This window comes from Ursus arctos, unplaced genomic scaffold (genome assembly GCF_023065955.2).
Source record: "Ursus arctos isolate Adak ecotype North America unplaced genomic scaffold, UrsArc2.0 scaffold_1, whole genome shotgun sequence".
Taxonomy (NCBI): Eukaryota; Metazoa; Chordata; class Mammalia; order Carnivora; family Ursidae; genus Ursus; species Ursus arctos.
In genome coordinates, this window is record NW_026622763.1 from 72,463,488 (window position 1) to 72,486,523 (window position 23,036).

At 31.9% G+C, this 23,036-nt stretch overlaps 1 protein-coding gene across 1 annotated transcript in view; it reads right to left on the reverse strand.

Annotated features, from left to right (window-relative positions):
• Positions 1-1,867: 1,867 nt before the first annotated feature.
• PGAP1 (post-GPI attachment to proteins inositol deacylase 1) overlaps positions 1,868-23,036 on the reverse strand; it is a 68,428-nt gene continuing 47,259 nt past the window's right edge. The window contains exons 15-27 of the mRNA XM_026492273.4: positions 22,163-22,236; positions 22,005-22,056; positions 21,459-21,525; positions 20,945-21,053; positions 19,250-19,288; positions 14,039-14,132; positions 12,194-12,284; positions 11,346-11,543; positions 9,995-10,130; positions 8,679-8,729; positions 7,493-7,680; positions 6,135-6,239; positions 1,868-5,104 (exon numbers count right to left, since the gene is read on the reverse strand). Coding sequence (XP_026348058.2) covers positions 4,966-5,104; positions 6,135-6,239; positions 7,493-7,680; positions 8,679-8,729; positions 9,995-10,130; positions 11,346-11,543; positions 12,194-12,284; positions 14,039-14,132; positions 19,250-19,288; positions 20,945-21,053; positions 21,459-21,525; positions 22,005-22,056; positions 22,163-22,236 — 1,343 coding nt within the window. The 3' untranslated portion in view covers positions 1,868-4,965. The remainder of the gene's footprint in view (positions 5,105-6,134; positions 6,240-7,492; positions 7,681-8,678; positions 8,730-9,994; positions 10,131-11,345; positions 11,544-12,193; positions 12,285-14,038; positions 14,133-19,249; positions 19,289-20,944; positions 21,054-21,458; positions 21,526-22,004; positions 22,057-22,162; positions 22,237-23,036) is intronic.

The window sequence follows — 23,036 nt, forward strand, 5'->3', positions numbered from 1 at the left end:
ACTGAAAATATTTCTTACTTTAATCTCAATATGTTAAGAAAAATTCATTGGCACAAATATCTGGAGGTATTTTACAGTTTCATTTAGCTTTGGTGGCAAAGTGTGTTTTGCTAACCATATGAATACAGTTATAGTTTTCAATGCAGAGGTTTATGCTAAAAAAATTTAAATGTGTTTTTTTTCCCTGTAAAAGGGATGTAAAAAGTCCAATATGAAACAAGTGCAACATGAAATACAAAATATACCTATAATTTCGGCTTATGAACAGTTAACAGTTCTATGCTTTGTCTATAAATCTTTTACTAATAACATTACTTGAATACAAATACTAAAAACAAAAATAACATTAAAAAATAGTATATGAACTTTACAAAACTGGCTACTTTTTAGCTTTCCTAAATTAAGATTAAAATTCAAATACGCAAACAAATTTACACTAACCAAAATACAATAACAAATACAGTTTTTTACAAGTATTCAAAGTTACAATGTACAGAATCGGTACAGAATAATTTTGATTCATATATATCAAGTCCTATACAAAGTCATCAGAAATTGACTGGTTACTTGACATTTCAAACCATAGTCATTTTTGGCAGCATAACATGCCAAACACTTTTAGAAAGTCCTGTACTTGACTTAAAATTTTCAACCACAGACAATGTAATCAAGATGTAGCTTAGAATATCATTTAACTTTTGAAAGACATATATTATTGTTTCAGGTGTACTGTTACATTTAAACTATTAATGAAATAAATTAGTCTATTCTATTTCCAAACTTTATTCTGTTCTTAAAACTGCTAATATACAAAATTCAGTCTTCTATATTCATAATATAATTTATCACAAAAATGCGAATTCTTAACCATTTACAGTACACATATTCAGATTGGGATTACTGACCTGACTTTTCTTTCCTATCATCCTTATTAAAAGTAAAGAACACAAGTAGCCTCACAGACTTCCTATTTCCTCAGGCTGTTGAAACTTATTGTGAAAGAATGCATGTGTATTATACATAAATAAAAGCTCATCACAGACATTGAAATGCTGTCCTTCGTTCAAAAAGAGATAAAATTTTAGCTCCTAATCATCTATTTCGTAAAAGTATCTTCTATATTTACCTTGTGTGGCAAGGAAGCTTTCTGTCTTTTCTTTTTTTTTTTTTTTTAAGATTTTATTTTTGAGTAATCTCCACACCCAATGTGGGGCTTGAACTCACAACTCCAAGATCAAGAGTCACATGCTCCACCAACTGAGCCAGCCAGGTGCCCCACATAATACAAAGATACTTTTAATACTTCCTGGGAGTGCGTCATGTTCTCCAAATTGACTCCCCCGTGAAAAACCTCACAAGGTATCTAGTTTCCTATGATAGGTACACTGAGAAAACAAAAAGTGATGATGAAAAAATAACAGATGCCTAGTCATATAAAACATATTTAAAAAAAATTTCCCAACTGATTTTAATAATAGTTTACTAAATTTGTAAGTGCAGCACTGTAAAGATTTATACTAAACCTCCTAATAAAGAAGACATTACACTAATTTAGACCTAATGCCTAAAATGAAAATACATGTCAGTTAACTATCTGGTGATTCAGGAATCAAGTCCTAGTTTATCCCATAATCTTTGTGTTTCTTCCATTTTCCCTCCTTTTTTTCCCCTGGCCACTACGTGTAAGAGGAGCTACTAAGCAGTGAGGTAAAATAAATATACTATGCTATGAATGACAAGGCTGAAGCATTAGGAGAAGTGTAGCACTAGATAATGAACAAATCATATAATTTGCTTCATTTAAGTATGTGTGTGTGGTGGAAATGTGTACCGTCTGCACGAGTGATAGGATAATCAACAACAAACATTTACTAGGCCTAGTATAGTTCTTTATTTTTCTTTACTGTATAATCATGTAGATACCACAGTGTAGTTCAATCAAGAAAAGGTATTCCATTAGACACATGTGAACTTATCTGACCAAAATATGAAAAAAAATTAAAGATTAATCAATACATGATCAATATATACTGAAGAAACTCAAAATCAATGTGAACCAGGCAAGAATGGCTTTTTGAGACCACTATTTTAAATATTTTCATTGTGGTGACAACCAAGAAAGAGTTAGTAGAACCTGTTTAATTTCTGGCATGAAAAAGTTCCAGAAAAAAGAGGTTAATGTTTTCTACCATATTATCAGTTCCAAATTATACTAATAACTCCATCTGAGGTTTTAGAAACACTAAAAGTACTCAGTATTTTTTCTGTTTGATCTATATGTTTGGTTTAGTTATAGGGTCCAAGAGTAATTTTTGTAATTTTGATCTATATGTTTGATCTAGTTATAGGGTCCAAGAGTAACTTTTGTAACACAAAACTTATAAATTCAAATTCTAAATAAAAATGTTATAGCACTCAAGCTCAGAAGTTTCCTGAATTGAATAATCTGTAACTGCCAATAAACAATTTCATTTTTAGTAACATTTCTAATAAAGCTGTACTGTTTTACCAGCTAATAATATAAGTTGTAAGCATGGTAGAAACAACGTATAATTTAAAGATTTGTTCCCCAAGTGACAGAAACATCAATTTCCCTTATCTTCAGACAGAGCCCACTTATCTCTGTTAGTTATTTGGGCTTAACATGCATCAGGATTTGATAAACGCCCTGTCAAAGTGTGTGTGTGTGTGTGCGTGTGTGTGTGTGTGTGCGTGTGTGTGTCTGTGTGTGTAATGGCTAAAGACCCAACCTACTGTTGTTTATAAAAATGTTTAATTAGAATCCTTTTTATAGCCCTAAAATGAAATATTCTGTTGGAATAAATAAGACTTTAGCACTTGATAACTACACTCACATGAAAATTGTTTAGTGAGAATTAGTGTGCCTCGTCTGCTGTTTAAAAAGTTAATCTCCTACTCACAAATGAGAAATTTAACCTTCTTACATTTTATTCATGAGCAGTACTGACTGAACAAGGAGACTTTAGATCATATAAACTCAATGACTGTGGCTGTCAACTGAAGATACAAATTTAATGAATTTTCTAAAGTTCTTTCTGTATATAAACATAAGTTTAAATTCAGAAATAAATGACACGTTTAACCTGTAATGTAAAAATATGATAATATCAGAGAAAAAAATAAAGATACAAATGTATATAAAACTTATTTATGAATATATGAATAGGTAAACATAAGCAGATATGTCCTTATTTAAATATACACGTGGTATGCCATGGGACAAGTGTATAATAAACTCTCTTTCCTTTCAGATACTGAACAAGCATTTTGTATTTTATCCTTGTGCTACCTCTCTCAAATGAGAGCCTGAAATGTCAGCCATGTCTACTATGAGGTTATGCTTCCCTTTAACGATCTCCATAAGTGAAATATAAATACTGAACAATAGGCATGAGGTTGGGAGAGACAAATGGAATCATATAAACTTATAACCCTCACAGAAGATACTGAGATCCTCTTCAACTGATGCCAAAACAGCAAGGACCTGAGCAATAACTGAGAAGTGAAGTGAGGTAACCCTCCACAGGCAGTAACAGCTGAGAGGTTGAAATGGAATCCAGATGCAATTGCTGACAAAATGAATTTGGTACTCTAGGACATTCCTAGGTACTAACAAGGACAAAAGTTCACAAGTATTACTGGGATTTAAGGGCTTACTTGAACGGTTTTGGGTATATGGAACATACACATCTAAAGGAAGGGCTCCATGAGCCAAGTATACTTCAGCCTGAGTTTATTATATCTTAAGGCAAAGATACCTAGCTCCATTACCTACTCTTCTGTAGCTAAAAGTGAGCTGAAGTCTGAAATGAAATAGAAGTATTACTCTTTTCTGTCAAACCAAGGTAATCACTTTGGCAAATTAAGATGCCATTGTTAAAACTAGTGGCTAAAACCTCCAATTTATTTAAATATACTGTTTATACTTATGGTATTAATGGGTAACGGTTATTCCATTAATAGCATAATTTTACATATCAAATGTAGTACACTACTTGATCATGCTGACATTTTTTTCTACAGTAGACAAAAACTGTGCAAACCTAGAGTTTTTGCTGACCACTGGAATTTAGTTATTTTAAAAATCCATCATGATCTGAGGCACTTTTGGCAACCATGGGGTCAATGAATTAAATAAAATGGTATATATTGAACAACTGTACTTCTCCAACACCAGTAAGTAAATATCTGGGACAATTTTCTTTAAATTTAACAAGAGATTTAATAGTCTCCTGATATTCACCAAGAATAAAAATAAGATCTGTATTTGAAAAGTAGTGAGAAAATTTTGAGTTTTGAGTTTAAATTATGTTCAATTTTCCATTGGTTACCAAGAAAACATGTCTCCTTAAAATTAAAAGTTGTATTTTCATAGATGTAAAACAAAAGATCCGCCTTGTTCATTGTGGCTGCCAAAAACTGACCAAAGACTCTTTGAGATTATTTAATTTTTGAGAAACCAAACAGTTGTGAATTTCATTGATCTTTTTCTTTTTCATTCATCTTTTAAGACTGATTTCTCAATATGCATGCTGTAGCAAATACAAAGTAACTGACTTTTCAGAAGAAAGTTTGATGAAATGAGCAGAATGCTTGAGTTGAGATTACAAGCAATGCTACATTTACTGAGTATTTAGAAGATCTCCAGTATGGCCAATCTTAGCGGAATAGCTGATATGCAGAAGTCCTCAAAAACAGTGGCCACCAGACCCTTTTACTAATTTTTCAAAAATGACTAGTACATAGATGCCATACCACAAAACAAAACCATGCTTCAACTACTTTTCTCAAGCATTATAAAACTAATTTCTTATTTTCAATATTGTAAAAATAGACTGGTCTTCTCCAAAGGATCTCGCTGTCCACATTGACGAATCTGTGCATTCCCTCTTATTACTGACCCTAAAATGTATAAATTATTTTTATCATTCCTTAAATCCAGTCTTACATAAAGTTGCATAATGCATGGAGTAAAAGAGGAATGAAAACGAAGCATGGAACCCTGTATAAATGTGCTGACCCAAAAGCAATTACACCAACAGCCAGAGGAAGTGGAAATTGTGAAGTAATCTTCAACAATTTACTGTAAAGAAACAAAGAAATATACATTACTAAACTACACTGTAGGAAAACCAGAATATGCTGATCTTTTATACAGTTTTGAGAAACTGTTCTAAATGATGTTAGATGAAGTAATTTTTCATATAATGAATTTAACTGTCCCCAATTTTTAAAAAGATCAATACAAGCCACATTTTAGCTAGAGAAAAATATTTCTATTAAGTAAATAACCAGTTTTGTTTAGTCAGAAATATCTTAACTTTACTTGTAATAGCAAAAAAGAAACTTATCCAAATAAAAAAGGAACCCTTAATTCCTAACAGGAACAATATTAACACACTAAATCTTTCAAAAGAAAAATACTATCAGAAAAGACTATTACCTTTTTACTCAGAAAACAGAGAAACTGAGGATAAGAGGGGTTAAGAAATTTATCTAAGGACATAGAGGTATTAAATGGCCGAGCCAAGATTTAAACCTCAGGTCGGCTTCCATTCTAGAGTATCTGTAAACATCTGCCAAAATCAACTGAAAACAGTCTCCTAGAGCAAACAACCAAATCAATCAACGAAAAGTCAAATATTATTATAGAGAACTTTAAACATATATATAAGTGAACTAACAGTGTAATGAACTTCATGTACCCATCACCCAACTTCAAAAGGAATCAAGTCATGGCCAATCTTACTTCATCTATAATCCTATCCACATCACTCCTTCTGTACTTTTTGGAAACAAATCTTATTAGACATCATATCTTTTAAGAGCTAAATTAAAAAAAAAACATTATTATATCCTAATGAGTAAAACTCGTAATTAAGAAAACAAATAAAATATACTTACATATAAATGATACCTGCATACAAACCATAATTACTGTACGATGACAGCTTTAGCTTTAGGAATATATTTCAAAATATTTAGACATAATATTTAGTCAAATATTTAGATATAGCTAAAATATTGAGACATAAAGAACATATTTCAGACATAAAGGAAAGTGATTAAGACTAGGAAAAGATGTGAGAAAAAGAAAGATTAAACTATTATACCTGGATTTTATTGAAACATTATGAGTATTTCCAAGAATTGCCACAGTTGGAATAAGGATAAATGCCAAAGGTTTACACGGATCAGGATTAAGTTTAAAGTAATACCTATATCAAAGAGAAAAAAAACCCCATAAATCAACAAAGCACACCCAATCATTTTAAATAATCAGAATCAAATAAATTAATTTCAAAATAGTCCATAGATATGATGAGAGCTCTAAACAGCTCATGAAATCTTTGATAAATAATTTTTGTTATATTATCTTTACACCTAAGGTTTTATATGGAGAATTATGTTCAGAAACTACTAAAGGAAGTGAAAATATCCAATATAGAAGCGCTTCCTTTTAATAAGTATATGCCTGAAAGCTCATATAGAAATGTTTTCATAAAACAAACTATTTAAAATATATTAAGTCTGCTCTAGGAAAAAAAAAAGATGAAGAAAATGAGGCTGATATAAAGCAATTGTCCCTATTTTTAAAAATCCAAGTTCTCATCTCTGGCATTTATGGTGAGGCATCTCTAGCCTTTCAGAATCATATATTCATGATCCTCAAATAATTTCTCCCCAAACCTGTGAACAAAAATCTGGATCTTGACTAAAATGAGGGACAAAGGAAGTATATTAACATCTCATAATCTGTTGATCTAATTTAATCAAACTTACTTGGCTTTTCAAAAAAAATACCTCCAGTATTTAGATAATTTGAAATTTTTATATTATTTCTGAAAACAATTATTGATAGGGGATCAATTATTATTTGGATGAGGTGGCCTATTTTTTTTTTTTTAATATTTAACAGTAACTAAATATTCTAGAAATTATCTTAGAGGGCATTTCCACACTCTGTTTAAACTAGAACAATTATCACGTGGCAAAGAAAAAATGGTTTTCAATAGTAAAACAGCTGGTCATTTATTTTAGTTCAATGTTTGATAATTAGAAAACTATACTTTTTTTTCCCTTATTTCTAATCTTTTTAAATGTAAGCATTTTCTTCCTTCCAAATTTAAGAAAACATAAAGTTGATCATGAATTGAAAAATACTTAAAGCAGTAGCATCATGAATACCTAAGTCAACAAAATAAAGCACATTTTCACATAATATCCAGACTCACAGAAGGTTAAAGGTAAAATAAATAAAATACACTTCCCTCTTTTGGGCAGATTTTGAGGAAGTTTATATTCTCATAGTAAGGGAAAAAATGTCAATGTATTAAAAACAAATTTCAGGTGATACATAGCTTCCTACTCTTGAAGAAGTTTTATGGATCATTAGGAATCTGGTAAGTCTCTACCTACAGATATTTAATGTTTGAAGCACAAAAGTTATAATTATATAAATAAAACACACCTGAGATTCTTTAACCAATAAATTAAAGACGGCATGCTGAGTAATACAATCCATGTTAATAAGTTAATCACAGTACTGTGCATGCGAAGACTATCTTCAGCATCACTGGCAGATAAACGAAGATGGTGTACTGTAGAGTCTTTATGGTGATTTGATTTTTTTTCACTTCTTCTAGAGTGTTTAGGATTCTTTAAAGCAATAAAATAAAAATACTAACATTAAAATTTGACTTTATTATTTTACTCAGAATCATACTCCATTATTTAATAGCTAAATAACCACATCTTTCTTTTGCCAAACTGATATAAAATATTGAAACTACCTTGCTCAATGTAATTTAAAGCAGTTATTAGTTATAAAATTTTTATTCCTTGACTTGCTATTTCCATTGCTGAGACTATATCCTCTAAGTAATTACTTAAAATTTAAAAGATAATTTATAACAATAAAAATGACATAAGCACTGATAAAGATCAAATTAAAATTAGACAGGGGTGTCTGGGTGGCTTAGTCAGTTAAGTGTTCAACTATTTATTTTGGCTCAGGTCATGATCTCTGGTTGTGAAATCAAGCCCTGCATTGGGGGCTTGAGATTCTCTCTCCCTCTCTGGTCTGCACCTCCCTGTTACTCCCCACCCCTCCATGTGCATACTCTCTAACAATAAAATAAAATTAAAATAAAATAAAATAAAATAAAATAATAAAATAAAATATAAAATAAAATAAAATAAATAAAATAAAATATAAAAAATAAAATAAAATAAAATAACATAAGTTATTTTAAACATAAAACATAAACATAACATAAATAAAATAAGACAATTTAAGTCTATTAGGTTCACTTTTCTTTTTTTTTTTTTTTAATATTTTATTTATTTATTTGACAGAGAGAGAGACAGCTAGTGAGAGAGGGAACACAAGCAGGGGGAGTGGGAGAGGAAGAAGCAGGCTCATAGCGGAGGAGCCTGACGTGGGTCTCCATCCCAGAACGCTGGGATCACGCCCTGAGCCGAAGGCAGACGCTTAACGACTGCACCACCCAGGTGCCCCTAGGTTCACTTTTCTTAAAGTTACTTAAATTCATGACACCTTTTTTAAACACTGTAAAATCCTAACTTAAAAAAATTTTTTCATTTCCATATTCTTTTATATTAAAGTGATGTAGAGTTTCAAAAATAAAACTTACCACAGTCTGGCTATTTTTGTAAGTTGTTAGGCTGGCTTGCAGATGAACAATCTAGAAAAAAAGAAAAAACTATTTAATTTCACTTTTATTTTGAAACAAAAAAAACCCACTTTTATTACAACTGAGAAACACTGTAATCTGAAATTTAAGGAAATCTAAATAACTAAAAGTACATTTAAACATTTATAAATATTCTTTCAGAAAAGGTAAATAGTAACTACACATGCTTGCTATTACGGATTAAAAAACAGAAACAAAATAATACAAACTTCCAGACTATGATGGGGTCTAGGATATATTGCTATACCTTCTATATTCTGAGAATCTATGTTTGAATAATTCTTTGCTCTAGCAACTTAGTGTCCCGTAAAATATTTGATTATCTTCAGTACAGTATAAAGAATTTAACATGTCTTACCTATTCTCAATTTTTGAAAATCTGAACTCAATTATATATGGTAGTGAAATGTTTACAAGAACCTCAGAAAATCTTTAGGTTTAATTTGTTAGGTTTGCTTAAGCTAAGTATTTGAGAAAGTTTTACTTATTGAGTCAATTATTTGAAATATCCAATTTAAAAAGCTAAAAATATATTTATAAATCAAAGTAGTAAACAGATTTTTCTGATGGACATAAATTTCCCTTGGAAAATTGAAAATAATCTATAATGTGCATATATTAGTATTAAAAGCAGATGTAAATAAACCTTTGTTTAAAAAAGAAAAAAATGATTATCCATTCTGGTATCAACTGTCTCTACCTAAGTTTAAGGTGGAGAGTATCCCGTTGTATAACCTAGATTTTCCTGCAAAGCTATCAGCCTTCTTGGAAGTGTTCTTTACTTCCTCAGTAAAATTATCAGCCTAATTATTTTTGTCTTCTGATTCTCCAGCAACATCTGTAATATTTTACATTATGTCAGCACAATTGATAGTTTGATCCCACTGACATAACTTTTTGTCTATTACCCATGTTCAAAGGGAGGTGTGAATAAAAACTGCTCTAGTAAAATGTTTTTTAAAAAGTTAACATTACTTGCAAGAGCAAGAAGCATTGTGAAACAGATTATATATTCTCCCCATCTTTTAATTTTTTTAAAAAATAAACTAACTGAACTCAAATTAGTAATTTTAGCTCTATAGTTTAACCATGTATTTTAAATAACTAAGATGTTAAAAAAAAAGCCTTCTACACTTAAACCTTAAATAACAGGTTACTGCAGCTATAATTAAAATTTTTGTTAAAAACACCTGCAGGAAATTCTATGTCTACCTGAAACAAAGCCCAGCCATTCTGACTTCAGCAATGTGACATACCTTAAACACATAATAAAGATAAGTAAGCAGTATGGCAAATGCTCCACAAGTTGTCCAACTAACGAGGATCAAAACAATTGTCAAAAAGGGCAAATCTACTGATATCATCTTGATATCTTTAGGAAGTTCAGAGGGCCTGGACAAAACAAGAATAAAGCTTTTAAAAGTATATTATCAGTTATTTACATAGTCACATTTAAAAAGAAAACAATACATTAAAAAAAAAAAGGAAGAAAACAATACTGTGCCAGGCCGTCCTGCTTATTAATATGCAAGTACCATAAGGTAAGCAGTAAAATATTTTTTCATAAATGCAAGGGATGACATATATTTGTATATTCTGTAATACACTGGGATAGCTCCTCTTCCATTTAGATACACTATGGCTGATATTTGCACACAGAAAAAATGTTGCTAAAAATAATCATTAATTATAGGCCCTGTGCCATATATTTCCAATCTTGATAGGAGGAAAAACAGTTTTCTATTTCTTAAAGTCTCGAGATCACTCAGACTTATGATGCTATTAGTGTCAGAAGCACCTCAGAAAGGTGAAGGAAAAAGCATCACACCATAATCCCCTCTGTGACAGTAAATCACATAACATGTCTGGTGAGGAGCAGAGGCAATAGAAACAAGGTCAGTGGTTTACCAGAAAAAGCCTACCAGTAACTTTAAACTTTGTCTTTTGGTCCAAAATAAAACTCTAGGCAATGTTTTTGGAATTTTTATGCATTTCATCTAATCTGATCTTAAGTATCTTCATTGGAATTCTCCTGCTCTCAGGTTTGACTGAAAGTCAACATATAAAAGCATTGCCAGAGAAACACTTCCTCCTTCAAAAGATTTACAATCATAAAAATTAAAAATACTTCTGTAATCTGTCACTTTTTAAAGTAATGTCTACTCCCAGTGCTGGGCTCGAACTCATGACCCTGAGTTCAATAGTCTCATGCTCTACCGACTGAGACAGTAAGGCAACCCTCTGTCAAACTTTTTTGATTAACTCTTGGCATTAAATTCAAATTCAAATGTAGCATTTAACTTGCAATAAATTATCTTTTTTTAAATAAAAGTTTTTATTTATTTCAGTAATCTCTACACCAATGTGGGGCTCAAACTCATGATCCCTGAGATCAAGAGTTGCACTCTCTTCTGACTGAGCCAGCCAGGTGCTCCTAAATGATTATCTTTAACAAAGACAAAACTTTGAACACTAACCCATATTTTTCTAGTTATACATCTTTCCTTAGAAATTAGAGTTTAGTGAAAGTCAATTAATTTTGAAGTTCCCTATCAAAATATAGTTTTTTCTTTAAGAACAGTAAGAAAGCTTTCAGTCATTCTTTACCTTTTCAAAGCTAGCCACAATGAAGAAAGGAGTCTCACAGATGTAGAAGAAAGTAGGCCACCCCAGTAGGCAGTACATGTTCCAAACAGAAAAAGAATCAAGGATACAAGGGGGAAACACATACTCTGACTAGTTAAAAGGATGGCATCTAATTCTGGTAACATTAACACATCCCATAATTCCTTAAACCAGTTATATCTGTGGATAAAAGAAAACATACAATAAAAGCAAAAAAAAAAAAAAATCAACAACTGACATTCAAGGATTTAATATCTGAGGTGTCTGACCATTCACTAGAGTCCCCAAAGTTCCATGATAACTCAATCCGTAATTATACCGAAAAACAAATTTCAATATCTTGTAGAGAACAAGTCATTTATCTTCCAAGTGAGGCTACTGATGAGTCCTGAGTCTTAAAGCAGTTCCATCGCTCTCTATTGATCCTTGCAATAAATAAGGCGTCTTTTTTTTTTTTAAGTTAGAAAACCAACAGCTAGTTGTAACCGTTTCACCAATACCCTATAACAGTTTGCGCTCATGAATCTGGGATACTCAAAGATTATGGACCATATGCATCCCTTTGCAAATGTTAGAAGTTTGGTGTATTTACAGACTAAGTTTCTATAATTGATACATATATATATAATTTCTATAATTACTTTTGAAATGGTTATAGCATTAAAGTAAATGTTGATACACCTATTAGACCTCTGCCTAAGAGAAAAGTCCCATTTAATAAAACAAGACAATTGCCATATTTGTATAAATATTTATATTTCATTATGGGGCCAAACATGTTTCATATATGTAAAATAATTAAAATCTTTATCACAGATAATAAAACTTACCCCAACAGAAACTTAATCATAATTACAAAAGGATCAACTTTGTATGGCTTGGCTTCTTTATCCAACATAATAGCATATTCTAAGCAATGACCTGGTGATTAAAAAAAATTATGTGTAGTAAAGAATTCATAGTAACTATGAGTCATATCATATACTGACTGCATTGTAAGAGCAACATATTTCATGTCAGAGAAAGCAAGGGTCATTATTATCATAAAGACTCTCTTCACAGATTAAAAATTACTGTAATTTAATAGATCTTACATAAGAGTACACAAATCACTTGTGAAACAACTTCAGGAAGCCAAAGCTGGGGTTTCACCATTTGTATTTTCACAAAGCTCCAAAGGTGATTTTTTAAAAAAACAACCTCACTGAGATATAATTCTCATACCACACAATTCATTCAAAGTATACACAATTCAGTGGTTTTAAGTATATTCACAATTATGCCTTCATCACCACAATCAATCTCAGAACATTGTCATTACTCCCAAAACAAACTTTGTTCCCCTTAACTGTCACGTGCAATGTCTCCCTATTCCCAGGCAACAACTAATCTACTTTCTGTTTCTACAGACTGGCCTATTCCAAACATTTTCTATAAACGAAATCATATAATATACAGTCCTTTGTGACTGGCTCCTTTCATTTGGCATGTTTCCAAGATTCATCCATGTTGTAGCATGTATCAGCATATTTTATTTATCTGTTTATCAGCTGATGGATACCTAGGTTGTTTCTGCTTTTTGGATATTATGAATAGTGCTTCTGTGAACATGTGTGCACAAGTTCAGTGTGGGGGTATGTTTACATTTTTCTTGGATATCTGCCAGACTACTTTCCAAAGCATCTATACATACCATTTTACATTCCCAACAGCAGTATATGAAGGTTAAAATGAATACTAAAAGCAGATTTGAAATTGTAAGTCATGGAAAGGAAGTGAGTAGCTGCAGAAGCATTTGGCAAGATGGAACGGCAGAAGATATTTTCGGACTACTTTTATATATTTTGATCCACTGTCTTTTCCTATTTCTTGTCTCTCTTGATTACAACCCAAGCCCAACAAGTGTGTGTGAGGGCTTTATGAAGCAGGATCCTGGGAAACTATTTTCATTGCTATACTCTAGGGAAGGTTTTGTCCAATGCAGTGTATATTCTGTATTTGCCTCTCCAGATCCATTCTCCACCCTTACTTTGTTCTGAATTCTGAGAGGCTGACTTAGATGCAATGAATGATAGGCACTGATAAGAGGAAATAAGGTTAATGTATGTATTCGCTCCACCACCACCGCCTTTCCACCCGGCTGAGCCACAGGCTGACAGTGGCTGCAGCTGTAGTAATGCTGCCCTCTACTATAGCTCTCTAGGCTTGCTCACTCCCTTGCCCTAGTACTGAGAAGCATCAGATGGCTCTACTGCTAATCTGGCACTTAATCATTTCTTGTTGGTTTCCCTTAACTCTATGCATATCTTTGAAGTAGTTCCTCCATTAAAATAAACTCTCAATTATTCCATTCAGTGTGCCAGGACCTAACTGATACAGTGGATACAGCCCAAACATTACACTGAATGCCTACTATGTGCTTGACACTATGTTAGGTACCAGGAATGGAATGGGGAACAAGATCACCATCAGGGAGACCCTACCTCTTAGGATATCCTTAGAGTAGAGGGGAAAAAACTTCAGGCACAAAAGTTTACAATGGAAAAGCCAAGCAGGAAACTTCTTGGGGATCTCCTAAAACCAGAGAATCTGAAACGCCTATGAACTTGAGAGAGTAATGAAGCACTGAGGAGGGAAGGGACGAAGAGAAAGAGAAGGAATAGAAACATTCTTACCTGTTGAGAAAAGAGAGTATAACTGTCCTCCATAAGCAAGAAGGATACTAGATGTAACATAAGCAGGAAGAGCTCCACCATGAAATCTAACTACCTAGAAAACAGGCAAATCAAAGGGCAACTTCTGAATATTCATGTTAATGAAATAAATGTACTTTCACATGAAATAAAAATGTCTTTCTTCACTTTATATCTTTCCTGACATGGCCATAGAGGTACTTCCAGTAATGGGTATCAAAACTCTAAGTAAAATAAAGATAAAGAATATACAATACATTAGAAACACGTAATCAAAATTTTTCATAAAGGCGCAACAAAAAAAATATACAATCGAGTAGCATATACTACAAACTTTTTTTACAAGGCACATTTACTGAGCATTTAATATGGTCCAGGCATGATATTAAACATTGTATATGAATTATCTCATGCTCTCCTCCCAAATATCCTTTGAGGTAATTCTTACCCCTATTTTACAGATGAAGAAATTCAGCCACAGGGAGCCCCAACTAACTTTCACAATTAAAAATCTAATAGACAGTAGAGGAGCCTGGGTGGCTCAGTTGGTTAAGCATCCAACTCTCGATTTTGACTCAGGTCATAATCTCTGGGTGGTACGATCAAGCCCCATGTCAGGCTCTGCACTTGGCACGGAGTCTGCTTGAGATTCTCTCTTTCCCTTTCCCTTTGCCCCTTGCACATGTGCATACTCTCTAAAATAAATAAATAAAATCTTAAGAAAAAAAGTTAATAGACAAGCAGGTTACTTGTTAACTTTTACTGTCCTCATCAGTAAAATGGGGGCAATAACAGTACTTACCTTATAGATGGTTTTAAAGTTTAAGGATGTTCACTTGTGTAAAGCATTTAGAGTATTAACTCAAACATGATAAGCTATCAAAAAATACTAGCTGCTATTATAGACATGCATCGTTTTATTGTTTTGCTTCATTGCACTTTGCAGATAATTAAATATCTTACAAATTGAAGGTATGTGGCAACTGGCATTGGGCAAGTCTATTAGTGCCACTTTTCCAACGGCATCTGCTCACTTTGTGTCACATTTTGAGAATTCTCCCAATATTTCAAACGTTTTCATTATTGTATTTGCTATGATGATCTATGATGACTGATTATGACTCACAGAAAGCTCAAATAATGGTTAGCATTTTTTAGCAATGACGTTCTAAAAATTAAGGTATGCATTGTTTTTTTAGACATACCATTGCACACTTAAGAGATTACAGTATAGTGTAAACATAACTTTTATATGTACTTTTATATCATTTGACTTGCTTTACTACAATATTTGCTTTATTGTGGTGGTCTGAAACTAAACTCACAATTCCAAGGTATAACTGTGTCAATATTTCTTAAACAGGGCTAAGTTGTGTTTTTATGTAAATGCAACTAAAGTTAAAAAATTATTCATAGATGACTATGAAAATATAAATTTACTCCATCTTTCCCAATTTAGAAAAAGTATCATCTATTATTGGGCTCAATGTGCTCAGCACTGGGAATATAAGGGTGAGCACTGTCTAAGGAGTTTATAATGTAGTAACTTTGCTGTAATCTCATTAACAATTTCATACTTTGGTATCATTAGGTGCTTTAACTTCAAACTCCAGTTTTAAGGAGAGATGACATAATGAAATTCCAGGGCATTCATTTACTCACCTAGCCACTGACAAACAAATTCAAGTCTCTCACCCTGAAAACAATGACAACACCTTCCCTTCCCTCCACTCCACTTCCCTCTCTAGTTACCACTTTTTCCCCCTCTCTCTCAGAGCTAAACTCAAGGGCTGTACTATTTCTCCTCTTCTTGTACTTACTTCTAATCTTTCACTTGCATCTACCAAAACAGTACCAATGCTCTATGGACCCTTTTCCCAAGGTATGCCACTATTAAGCTTTTAAGTCCTTCACTGTCTTTGGAATCTTGTGGAATGGGATTTAACCCAGAGCCTAAATTTATAACCTTTATGTTATAGTGCCTTAAGTCATTCTATCAGCTGATCCAATTTCTTTTTTTAAAATTTATTTATTTGGGGGGGAGGGGCAGAGGAAGAGGGAGAGGAATCCCAAGCAGGGTTTGATCCCAAGACTCTGAGATCATAACCTGAGTCAAAATCAAGAGTCAGATGCTCAACTGACTGCGCCACCCAGGCACTTCTCAGCTGATCCAATTTGTATAAAAATGTATAACAAAAAGGTGTTAAACTCTTCCTTTAATGTTAAAATTTTAACAAAGGTTTATTTTGCTCTGTAATCAACTTTTAATGTTAAAATTTTAAAAGGAAATTTACTTTAAACCATGTTCTACATTCCACAGAATTTTTAAGAAAACATATAGACTCTCCTGGCAATCTGATTAAAGCAATGGAAATACATACTTACGCAAAATGGTGTGTAAAATTTCAAGTCCAAAATCTCCCTGAAGCTCCTTCACTGATTTCTGGGTTAAAACTGATTAGAAAGACTCAAACTTATAGCCCATACTCATGGTTTAAAATTACAGTTTTGAGTGGAGGGAGAGGAGTTGAGTGAAAGGGAAATAGTCATTTTTCTACCTATTACTACATGATACTCAATGCCTGCTAATGACATGGTAGAAAATATAGCATACTTTAGTTATCAAGAGTACAGAAAGAGGGGCGCCTGGGTGCTGGCTCAGCTGGTTAAGCATCTGACTGATTTCAGCTCATGTCATGATCTCTTAGGTCGTGGGGTTGAGCCTGAGGTGAAGTCCCCATGGGGCTCTGCGCTCAGCGGTAGTCTGCTTGAGCTCTCTCCTATGCGTGTGTGTGTGCACGCACTCGCACTCTCTCTCAAATAAATAAATCTTAAAAAAAAAAAAAGTACAGAAGTTAAGTTAAGCAGCATGGCAGGCTTAGAGTCAGACTCCTGGATTTAGACTACAGATCTGCCTCTCCCCAGCTAGCTCTGTGTCCTTGGGCAAGTTACTCTCTACCATTCCTTCTCCCTGTGCCTTTATCTATAAAATGGAGATAAACAGCACTTATCTCACAGGAAGTTTAAGGCTTAAATGTGTTCAGTTATATAAAGCATTTGGAATAGTAACTGGCACAGGTAGGTGATCAGAAAATATTAGCTGTTATTATTAACCTTTAATGCTCTTCTTCACTGTCTTTGGAGATCTTCTAAGAGTTCCTATACAGTGTTCTGAACATGACAGTTCCTTGTAATGACTGTCATTGTTATGAGTATTAAGTATTCTACTGGGCCACAGATACAGCTTGTATAACATAGAACTAAATCAACAATCATAAACTGGCCACTACGGAACATACTCAAATTGTAGACATGCTTGATTTGGTTTAGTATTTGGCACAGTATTTCTTTATATTTCAAATTAGATGCCAACATTAAAAAATTTAAACATTTTTATCTAAAAATCTAGACTTCCAGTTTCTCTTAAAATCTAAAGATCTGGCAATTATTAGACTTCATTTCTACATAGAAAGAATTTACTAGTTTATATTATTCTCTTGAGAAAGTAACTTCTGGTTTATTCTTTGCCCTCTTCCATTAGAGTAGACTAAAGAATATGTAAATATTCTTTTCTTTTCTTTTTCTGAAAAAAAAAAAAAGAAAAAAAGAAAAACTAATTTGATGGAAAATTATCTAACCAAAGGTTAAAGATTCTCCGAAGTGGTTTCTCTTTATTCCTCTTCTCAGTCTTCTTTGACTGAATCATCAACATTAAAAATATGTATTATTTTTAAAAGATGAGTAATATATACAACTTCAATTCATTCTCCTGTTCTCAAGCTAAATTTTTAAACAAACATGAAGGAAGAGCATCATTTCTTTTCAGCAATTGGGAAGGACTTAATTACCACAAATTCTTTGAAATTTAAGGAAGTACCCACCTTTAATCCTATAACACCTACATATCTTGTTTTTTTAGATAAATTTCCATGCCTAAACAAGAATATTAGTATGGACTGCTTTGGTGGACATATAATTACGCTTGGCTATCAAGTATCAAGCTAACTTGACTTTTTTTGTCACTGATCTGAATTATGAGCCCCAGGGATGATACGGATAAGTCATATCTTATATCTTCAGCCCATACCACTGTGTACAGTAACATGCCTTTTGGACATACTAAAAATACAAAGCATCAATTCTTCCCCTATATTCCAAGACATAATTTTTCTTTTTTTTTCACCTACCCCCTTGCAATTTTTCTTTAAAAAGGCCCTTAACAAGCTAGAGAATTTACTGTAACTACCCATGGTGCTACCTTTCCAATTTATACCAACATTTAATCTTCTCTTTCTAATGTAGCACATTTTACACATGAACTTAGAATTTCTTATGTTCACAAATTTAATAATAATCACAATCTAGTTCTCACCAGGTTGTTGTGAGAATCAAGTGAGATAATGCATATAAAACATTTCTGATTTAATTTTGATTTGTGCATTTTGTAATTACAAAATTAAAGGAATTTTAAAAATTCTGCTATGCAATGCCACAACAAAAATTTTAAATTAGTATAGTATAGAATTTTAAAACTAGTATATAATTTTTCTGACTAATCAATATTATTATTTATGCCCAGGTTATACAATTATGCAAATTATAATGATTTTGAGTAATACTTCAGTATTTCTACTACTTGATAAATTATTTTTGTAACACTATTTGCTTATGAACTACAGAAAGATACTCCCCAAAAGCATTTAAAGTATTTCAACTTCTTTATTTTTAATATAATTTACTTTTTATTTTTACAAACTAAGCACATACAATATAAAAAGTTATTTGAAAATGTTCGTTTATATGACAGAGCCTACAAATTTTACTGGACTATGAATTATAGCATAGTATGAGCAACATGAAATCTTAATATGACATTCATTTAGCCAAAAATACTAATTTAAGAATCAGGAATCAGCTCTCATTTCTAGGAATGAAAGTATCACCTTAAAGCCAGGCATGGCCAACTATGATTTGTCTGCCAAGAATGGTTTTTGGATTTTATTAAAGTGGGAAAAAGAAGGAAAAGGAGAAAGTTGAAAAAGAAAGAAAAGCTGCAGCAGTAGCAGCAGCAAAAGACCATATGTGGTTTGTTAAAATATTTTATTAGCTGGCCCTTTCCAGAAAAAAGTTTGCAACTCTTGCTTTATAGTATCTATTCACAAGGCAACCAATAATCAATCAGGAATCACTTACCTGTCCAAGTATTTGTGAAAAGGAAGTCTTAACTGTCACCTAGTTTAAAATAATCATTAAAAAAAAAAAGGTTATTTCTCCTAAAGCCTTCTAGTTTACATTTTACTAAACAGAGCACTTCTGCAACATCTCTAAGCATAATCATTAATTTTTTAACAATGATCAACCTAAACGCATTTGTGGTCCTATAAGAATCCTCTGAACCACAAATTTTAATTTGTATTAAGTGTAGTTTTATTGTTCAGTATATTTTCCTGGATTCTAATTCTTCGACAACTGGATGAATGCTATGGTACATGTGGTAACCATTTACTAACTAGAATATTTGATTAACCAGAATATGTTAGTACCAGGTCACACAAGCTAAAGGAATTGATTGAATGACTGAGTTCAGAAGCAATACATATGTTTGCTAAACAATTAAAGGCAAATAAGCCTACTATATAACTAGTATCTTAAAATCTCAAACCTACAACTGTATAGCACTAAGTAGAGTTAAGCTAATGCACTTCTGAGTAAATTTCATAAAAACAAGTTTCAAAGGATATAAGACCAGGAACAAACAGAGCATATTTGGTAAAATTTAAGCCAAAACAACAGTTTAAAAAGAAATTTATCTTTAATTATCTTTAATATAAATACATCTTTTTTGATATTAGTAAGTCTAGGAAAAGGAAATACATATTTCATACAGAAATTATAAAATGACTATTCAAAATACTTTTTAAAAAACAGAAAGTACTTATAAAAACATGGACATTTTCGAGAGTGTGCAGTATTTGGAGCCAAGTTGTTAATGCAATTCTTGCTATCATTATTAGAAATATGAAGGCACATGTTAAAAACCATTTCAGCCCTACAAAGTCCTTCAGTGTTAGAAACAGAAAGCAAGATATCAAAGCATTAATAAATACAATGAAATCCAAAATAACTTACAATTTAGGTCCAACTAAAACTTGTTGCTAACGAACAGTCTGACCTACCAATTTTAGTCCACCCCAAGAAAGTTAGTTCTAATGAAGAATCCAAATACTTAAGGTTTTTAAAGGAATTGAATAGAAAGAAGATATTTCACATAAATCAGAAACTGCCATTAAAATGTATAATCTCTTAAATTTGGAATCCTTAGAACCTGGGATGTTCTGATACAGAGGGGCTCTTGTAGTTCATGAATCCATAAGAATAAATGTTACCCAAGTCCATTTCCCTTCTCTTGGAACAGAGTTGTACTGTGATTGTAAAACAAACACAGCAGGCATACTACACTGCACATATTAATGACTAACAGAGATTTAAAAAGCTAGTGAAAAGGAAAGAAGATTCTTACGCTTATCCAGTGGAGCTGGAAACCAATATACATCATGTCAATTATTGCAATAAAGCCACGTCAGCTCATTGCATGATATTCTTCAATTTATAGAGAATTTTGGACTTTGGGCTTCCAAACTTAGAAGGTTAATCTATAGTCTCAATTTTATTTTCTATTACTTATTAAGATGTATACTTTCAATGGTCCTGCTGAGGAAATAATGATGTGGTACTAACAAGCAAAATGGAGAATATTTAAAGCATCATAAATGTCTATTTCATATATTTATTGGCCTCCACATTGCCATATATCTAAGCCTAATATAAAAATATATTTCCTGTTTATTCTATAACTAAATCTTAAAAATTAAGCAAACTGCAACTTACTTCATACTGACAGTCTGAAGATGTATACATTTTTAATAATGCTACATGGCTGTCATTTTCTGGTTGAGCAATATGGAGTTTCAGAGAAATTTCTGTGGAAGACGGTACCCTGAAAAGATAACTTAAATATTAATTCTCGAATACAAAATGTTGTTAAATAACGAATGCTAAGTCAATCCTCGCACAATACAATGAAATAATGGAGAGGAAGACAGACGCCAGAGACATTATTATAGGTGGACACTTTTCCAATTGCATCACAGTTGCTGGAGGACAGTCTAGGAAGGGTTGATGCTCCAAGCAAGCAATGTTTAAGTTCTAGATCATTTAGGTAAGAATACACATTATCTTATAATATTATCTTATGAGCACAGTGCTACCTAAAAGATAGTTACATTTTATTAAGAGGTACTTAAATAGTTTCATTAAAATTTCACTATGATTTAAATAAACTAAATAGAATATATTTATTCAAAATGACCAAAGTTTAAGATAAATTTTTTCATATACTTACTGTGCAATAGTTAGTGAATCTTCGTAAGACCAAGGAATATGAAGTTTATAGATACTAGTTATTTCTTCTGTGGAAACATAAAGGCAATATGTGTTATTAACGTTATGTGACACTAAATGTTACATAATCTACTATAATACCTAACTAACTACACAATTACCCATTTCATAAAAAATAACCAGTAAGGGTAAGATCACATTAAAAATTAGAGAATTATTAAATAATAATGTTTAATTAGACTTACAAGAGATATTAGAGCACATGGAAAGTATTAAGAAATTGGTAAAACAGCTAAATCTGAATTACTACTATAATGAGATAAAAAATATATAGAGTATTTTTTAAATGTGGATAAATTGATACAGTTGAAGATGCTTAGTGTTAAGAAAGGGTCTATGTTAAATATCTTGGAAATACAGACAGCTTTTCTATTATCATATATTTAATTTTGATTCACATAAAATAAATAAGTATTATAGAAAATTCAAGTGAAGACCTATTGATTCTTCAAATGACAATACTATTCTTCTCAGAAAATACACTTACCTTTGACTCCTGAGCACTTGCTTACTACGTTGATTTTAAAAGCCTGGTATATCTAGTAAGAGTTTGACCACAAAAACAAACAAACAAGAAAACAAAAGTTTATTTGTTTGCTTAACTAAACAGTAAAATCAAATCCTTGTTATAATCATGATAATTACCTGTCCAAAGTTTAGAAGTTCTATATTATAAAACAGCCCACTTGTATTTAATATCACTTTCCTTGAAGACAGTCCTGTTGAATTGAAAGTACTGTATTACTTAGAATACCAAATGGTTTTTTAAGAATTACTAATTGCTTAACAATGTTTAACTAATGCTAATACATTTTAATATTAAAAAAGAATTTATAGGTTTTCATTTCTGGTATGGAAGAGTGAACTCCTAAAAATCCTATCCTCTTTCAATAAACTCTGGACAACATTTATAATGTATGTATTTTAAAAAGTCAAGTACATATTTTCAATTTCAAATAGGTATGCTTTCTTGGTAGATCTTTCACTTTATAAGTCTGCTATCTTTAATGAGATGGGTGATTCAGACATGTCATTTCTGTTTTGTTCTGAGTATCTTTCTTACCACCCCGCCCCCCCAAAAGTGGGGGAGGGATAAAAATCTAAAAGTTTCTGCTCTCAAGTAACAGATTCTTTTCACAAACAGAATATTAAAAAATACATATTTTAATGATAGGCCATGTCAAAAGGTCAAGGAGCCAACCTAAAATGAGCTCCCAATATCCAAAGCTGGAACAACTTAAGAAAAAAAGTGTAATGATATTGAATTATAATCCAATGAATAAAATAAATATCCATGAGTCATACTGACATAAATAAAAATTAAGTAAATAAATGGAGAAGGGACAACTTTCCTTTCACAAGAATTCCAATAAATATAGAATACCAGTAATAATTGCCTCAGACTAGAGGAACCAATGGATGATAACATTAGTGGGTTATTTTGAAGATAAAAGGATACTTAAACATTCTCAAAGTAGCTCTCCCAACACATTTATTAAATAGAAAAAGGAAACAAATA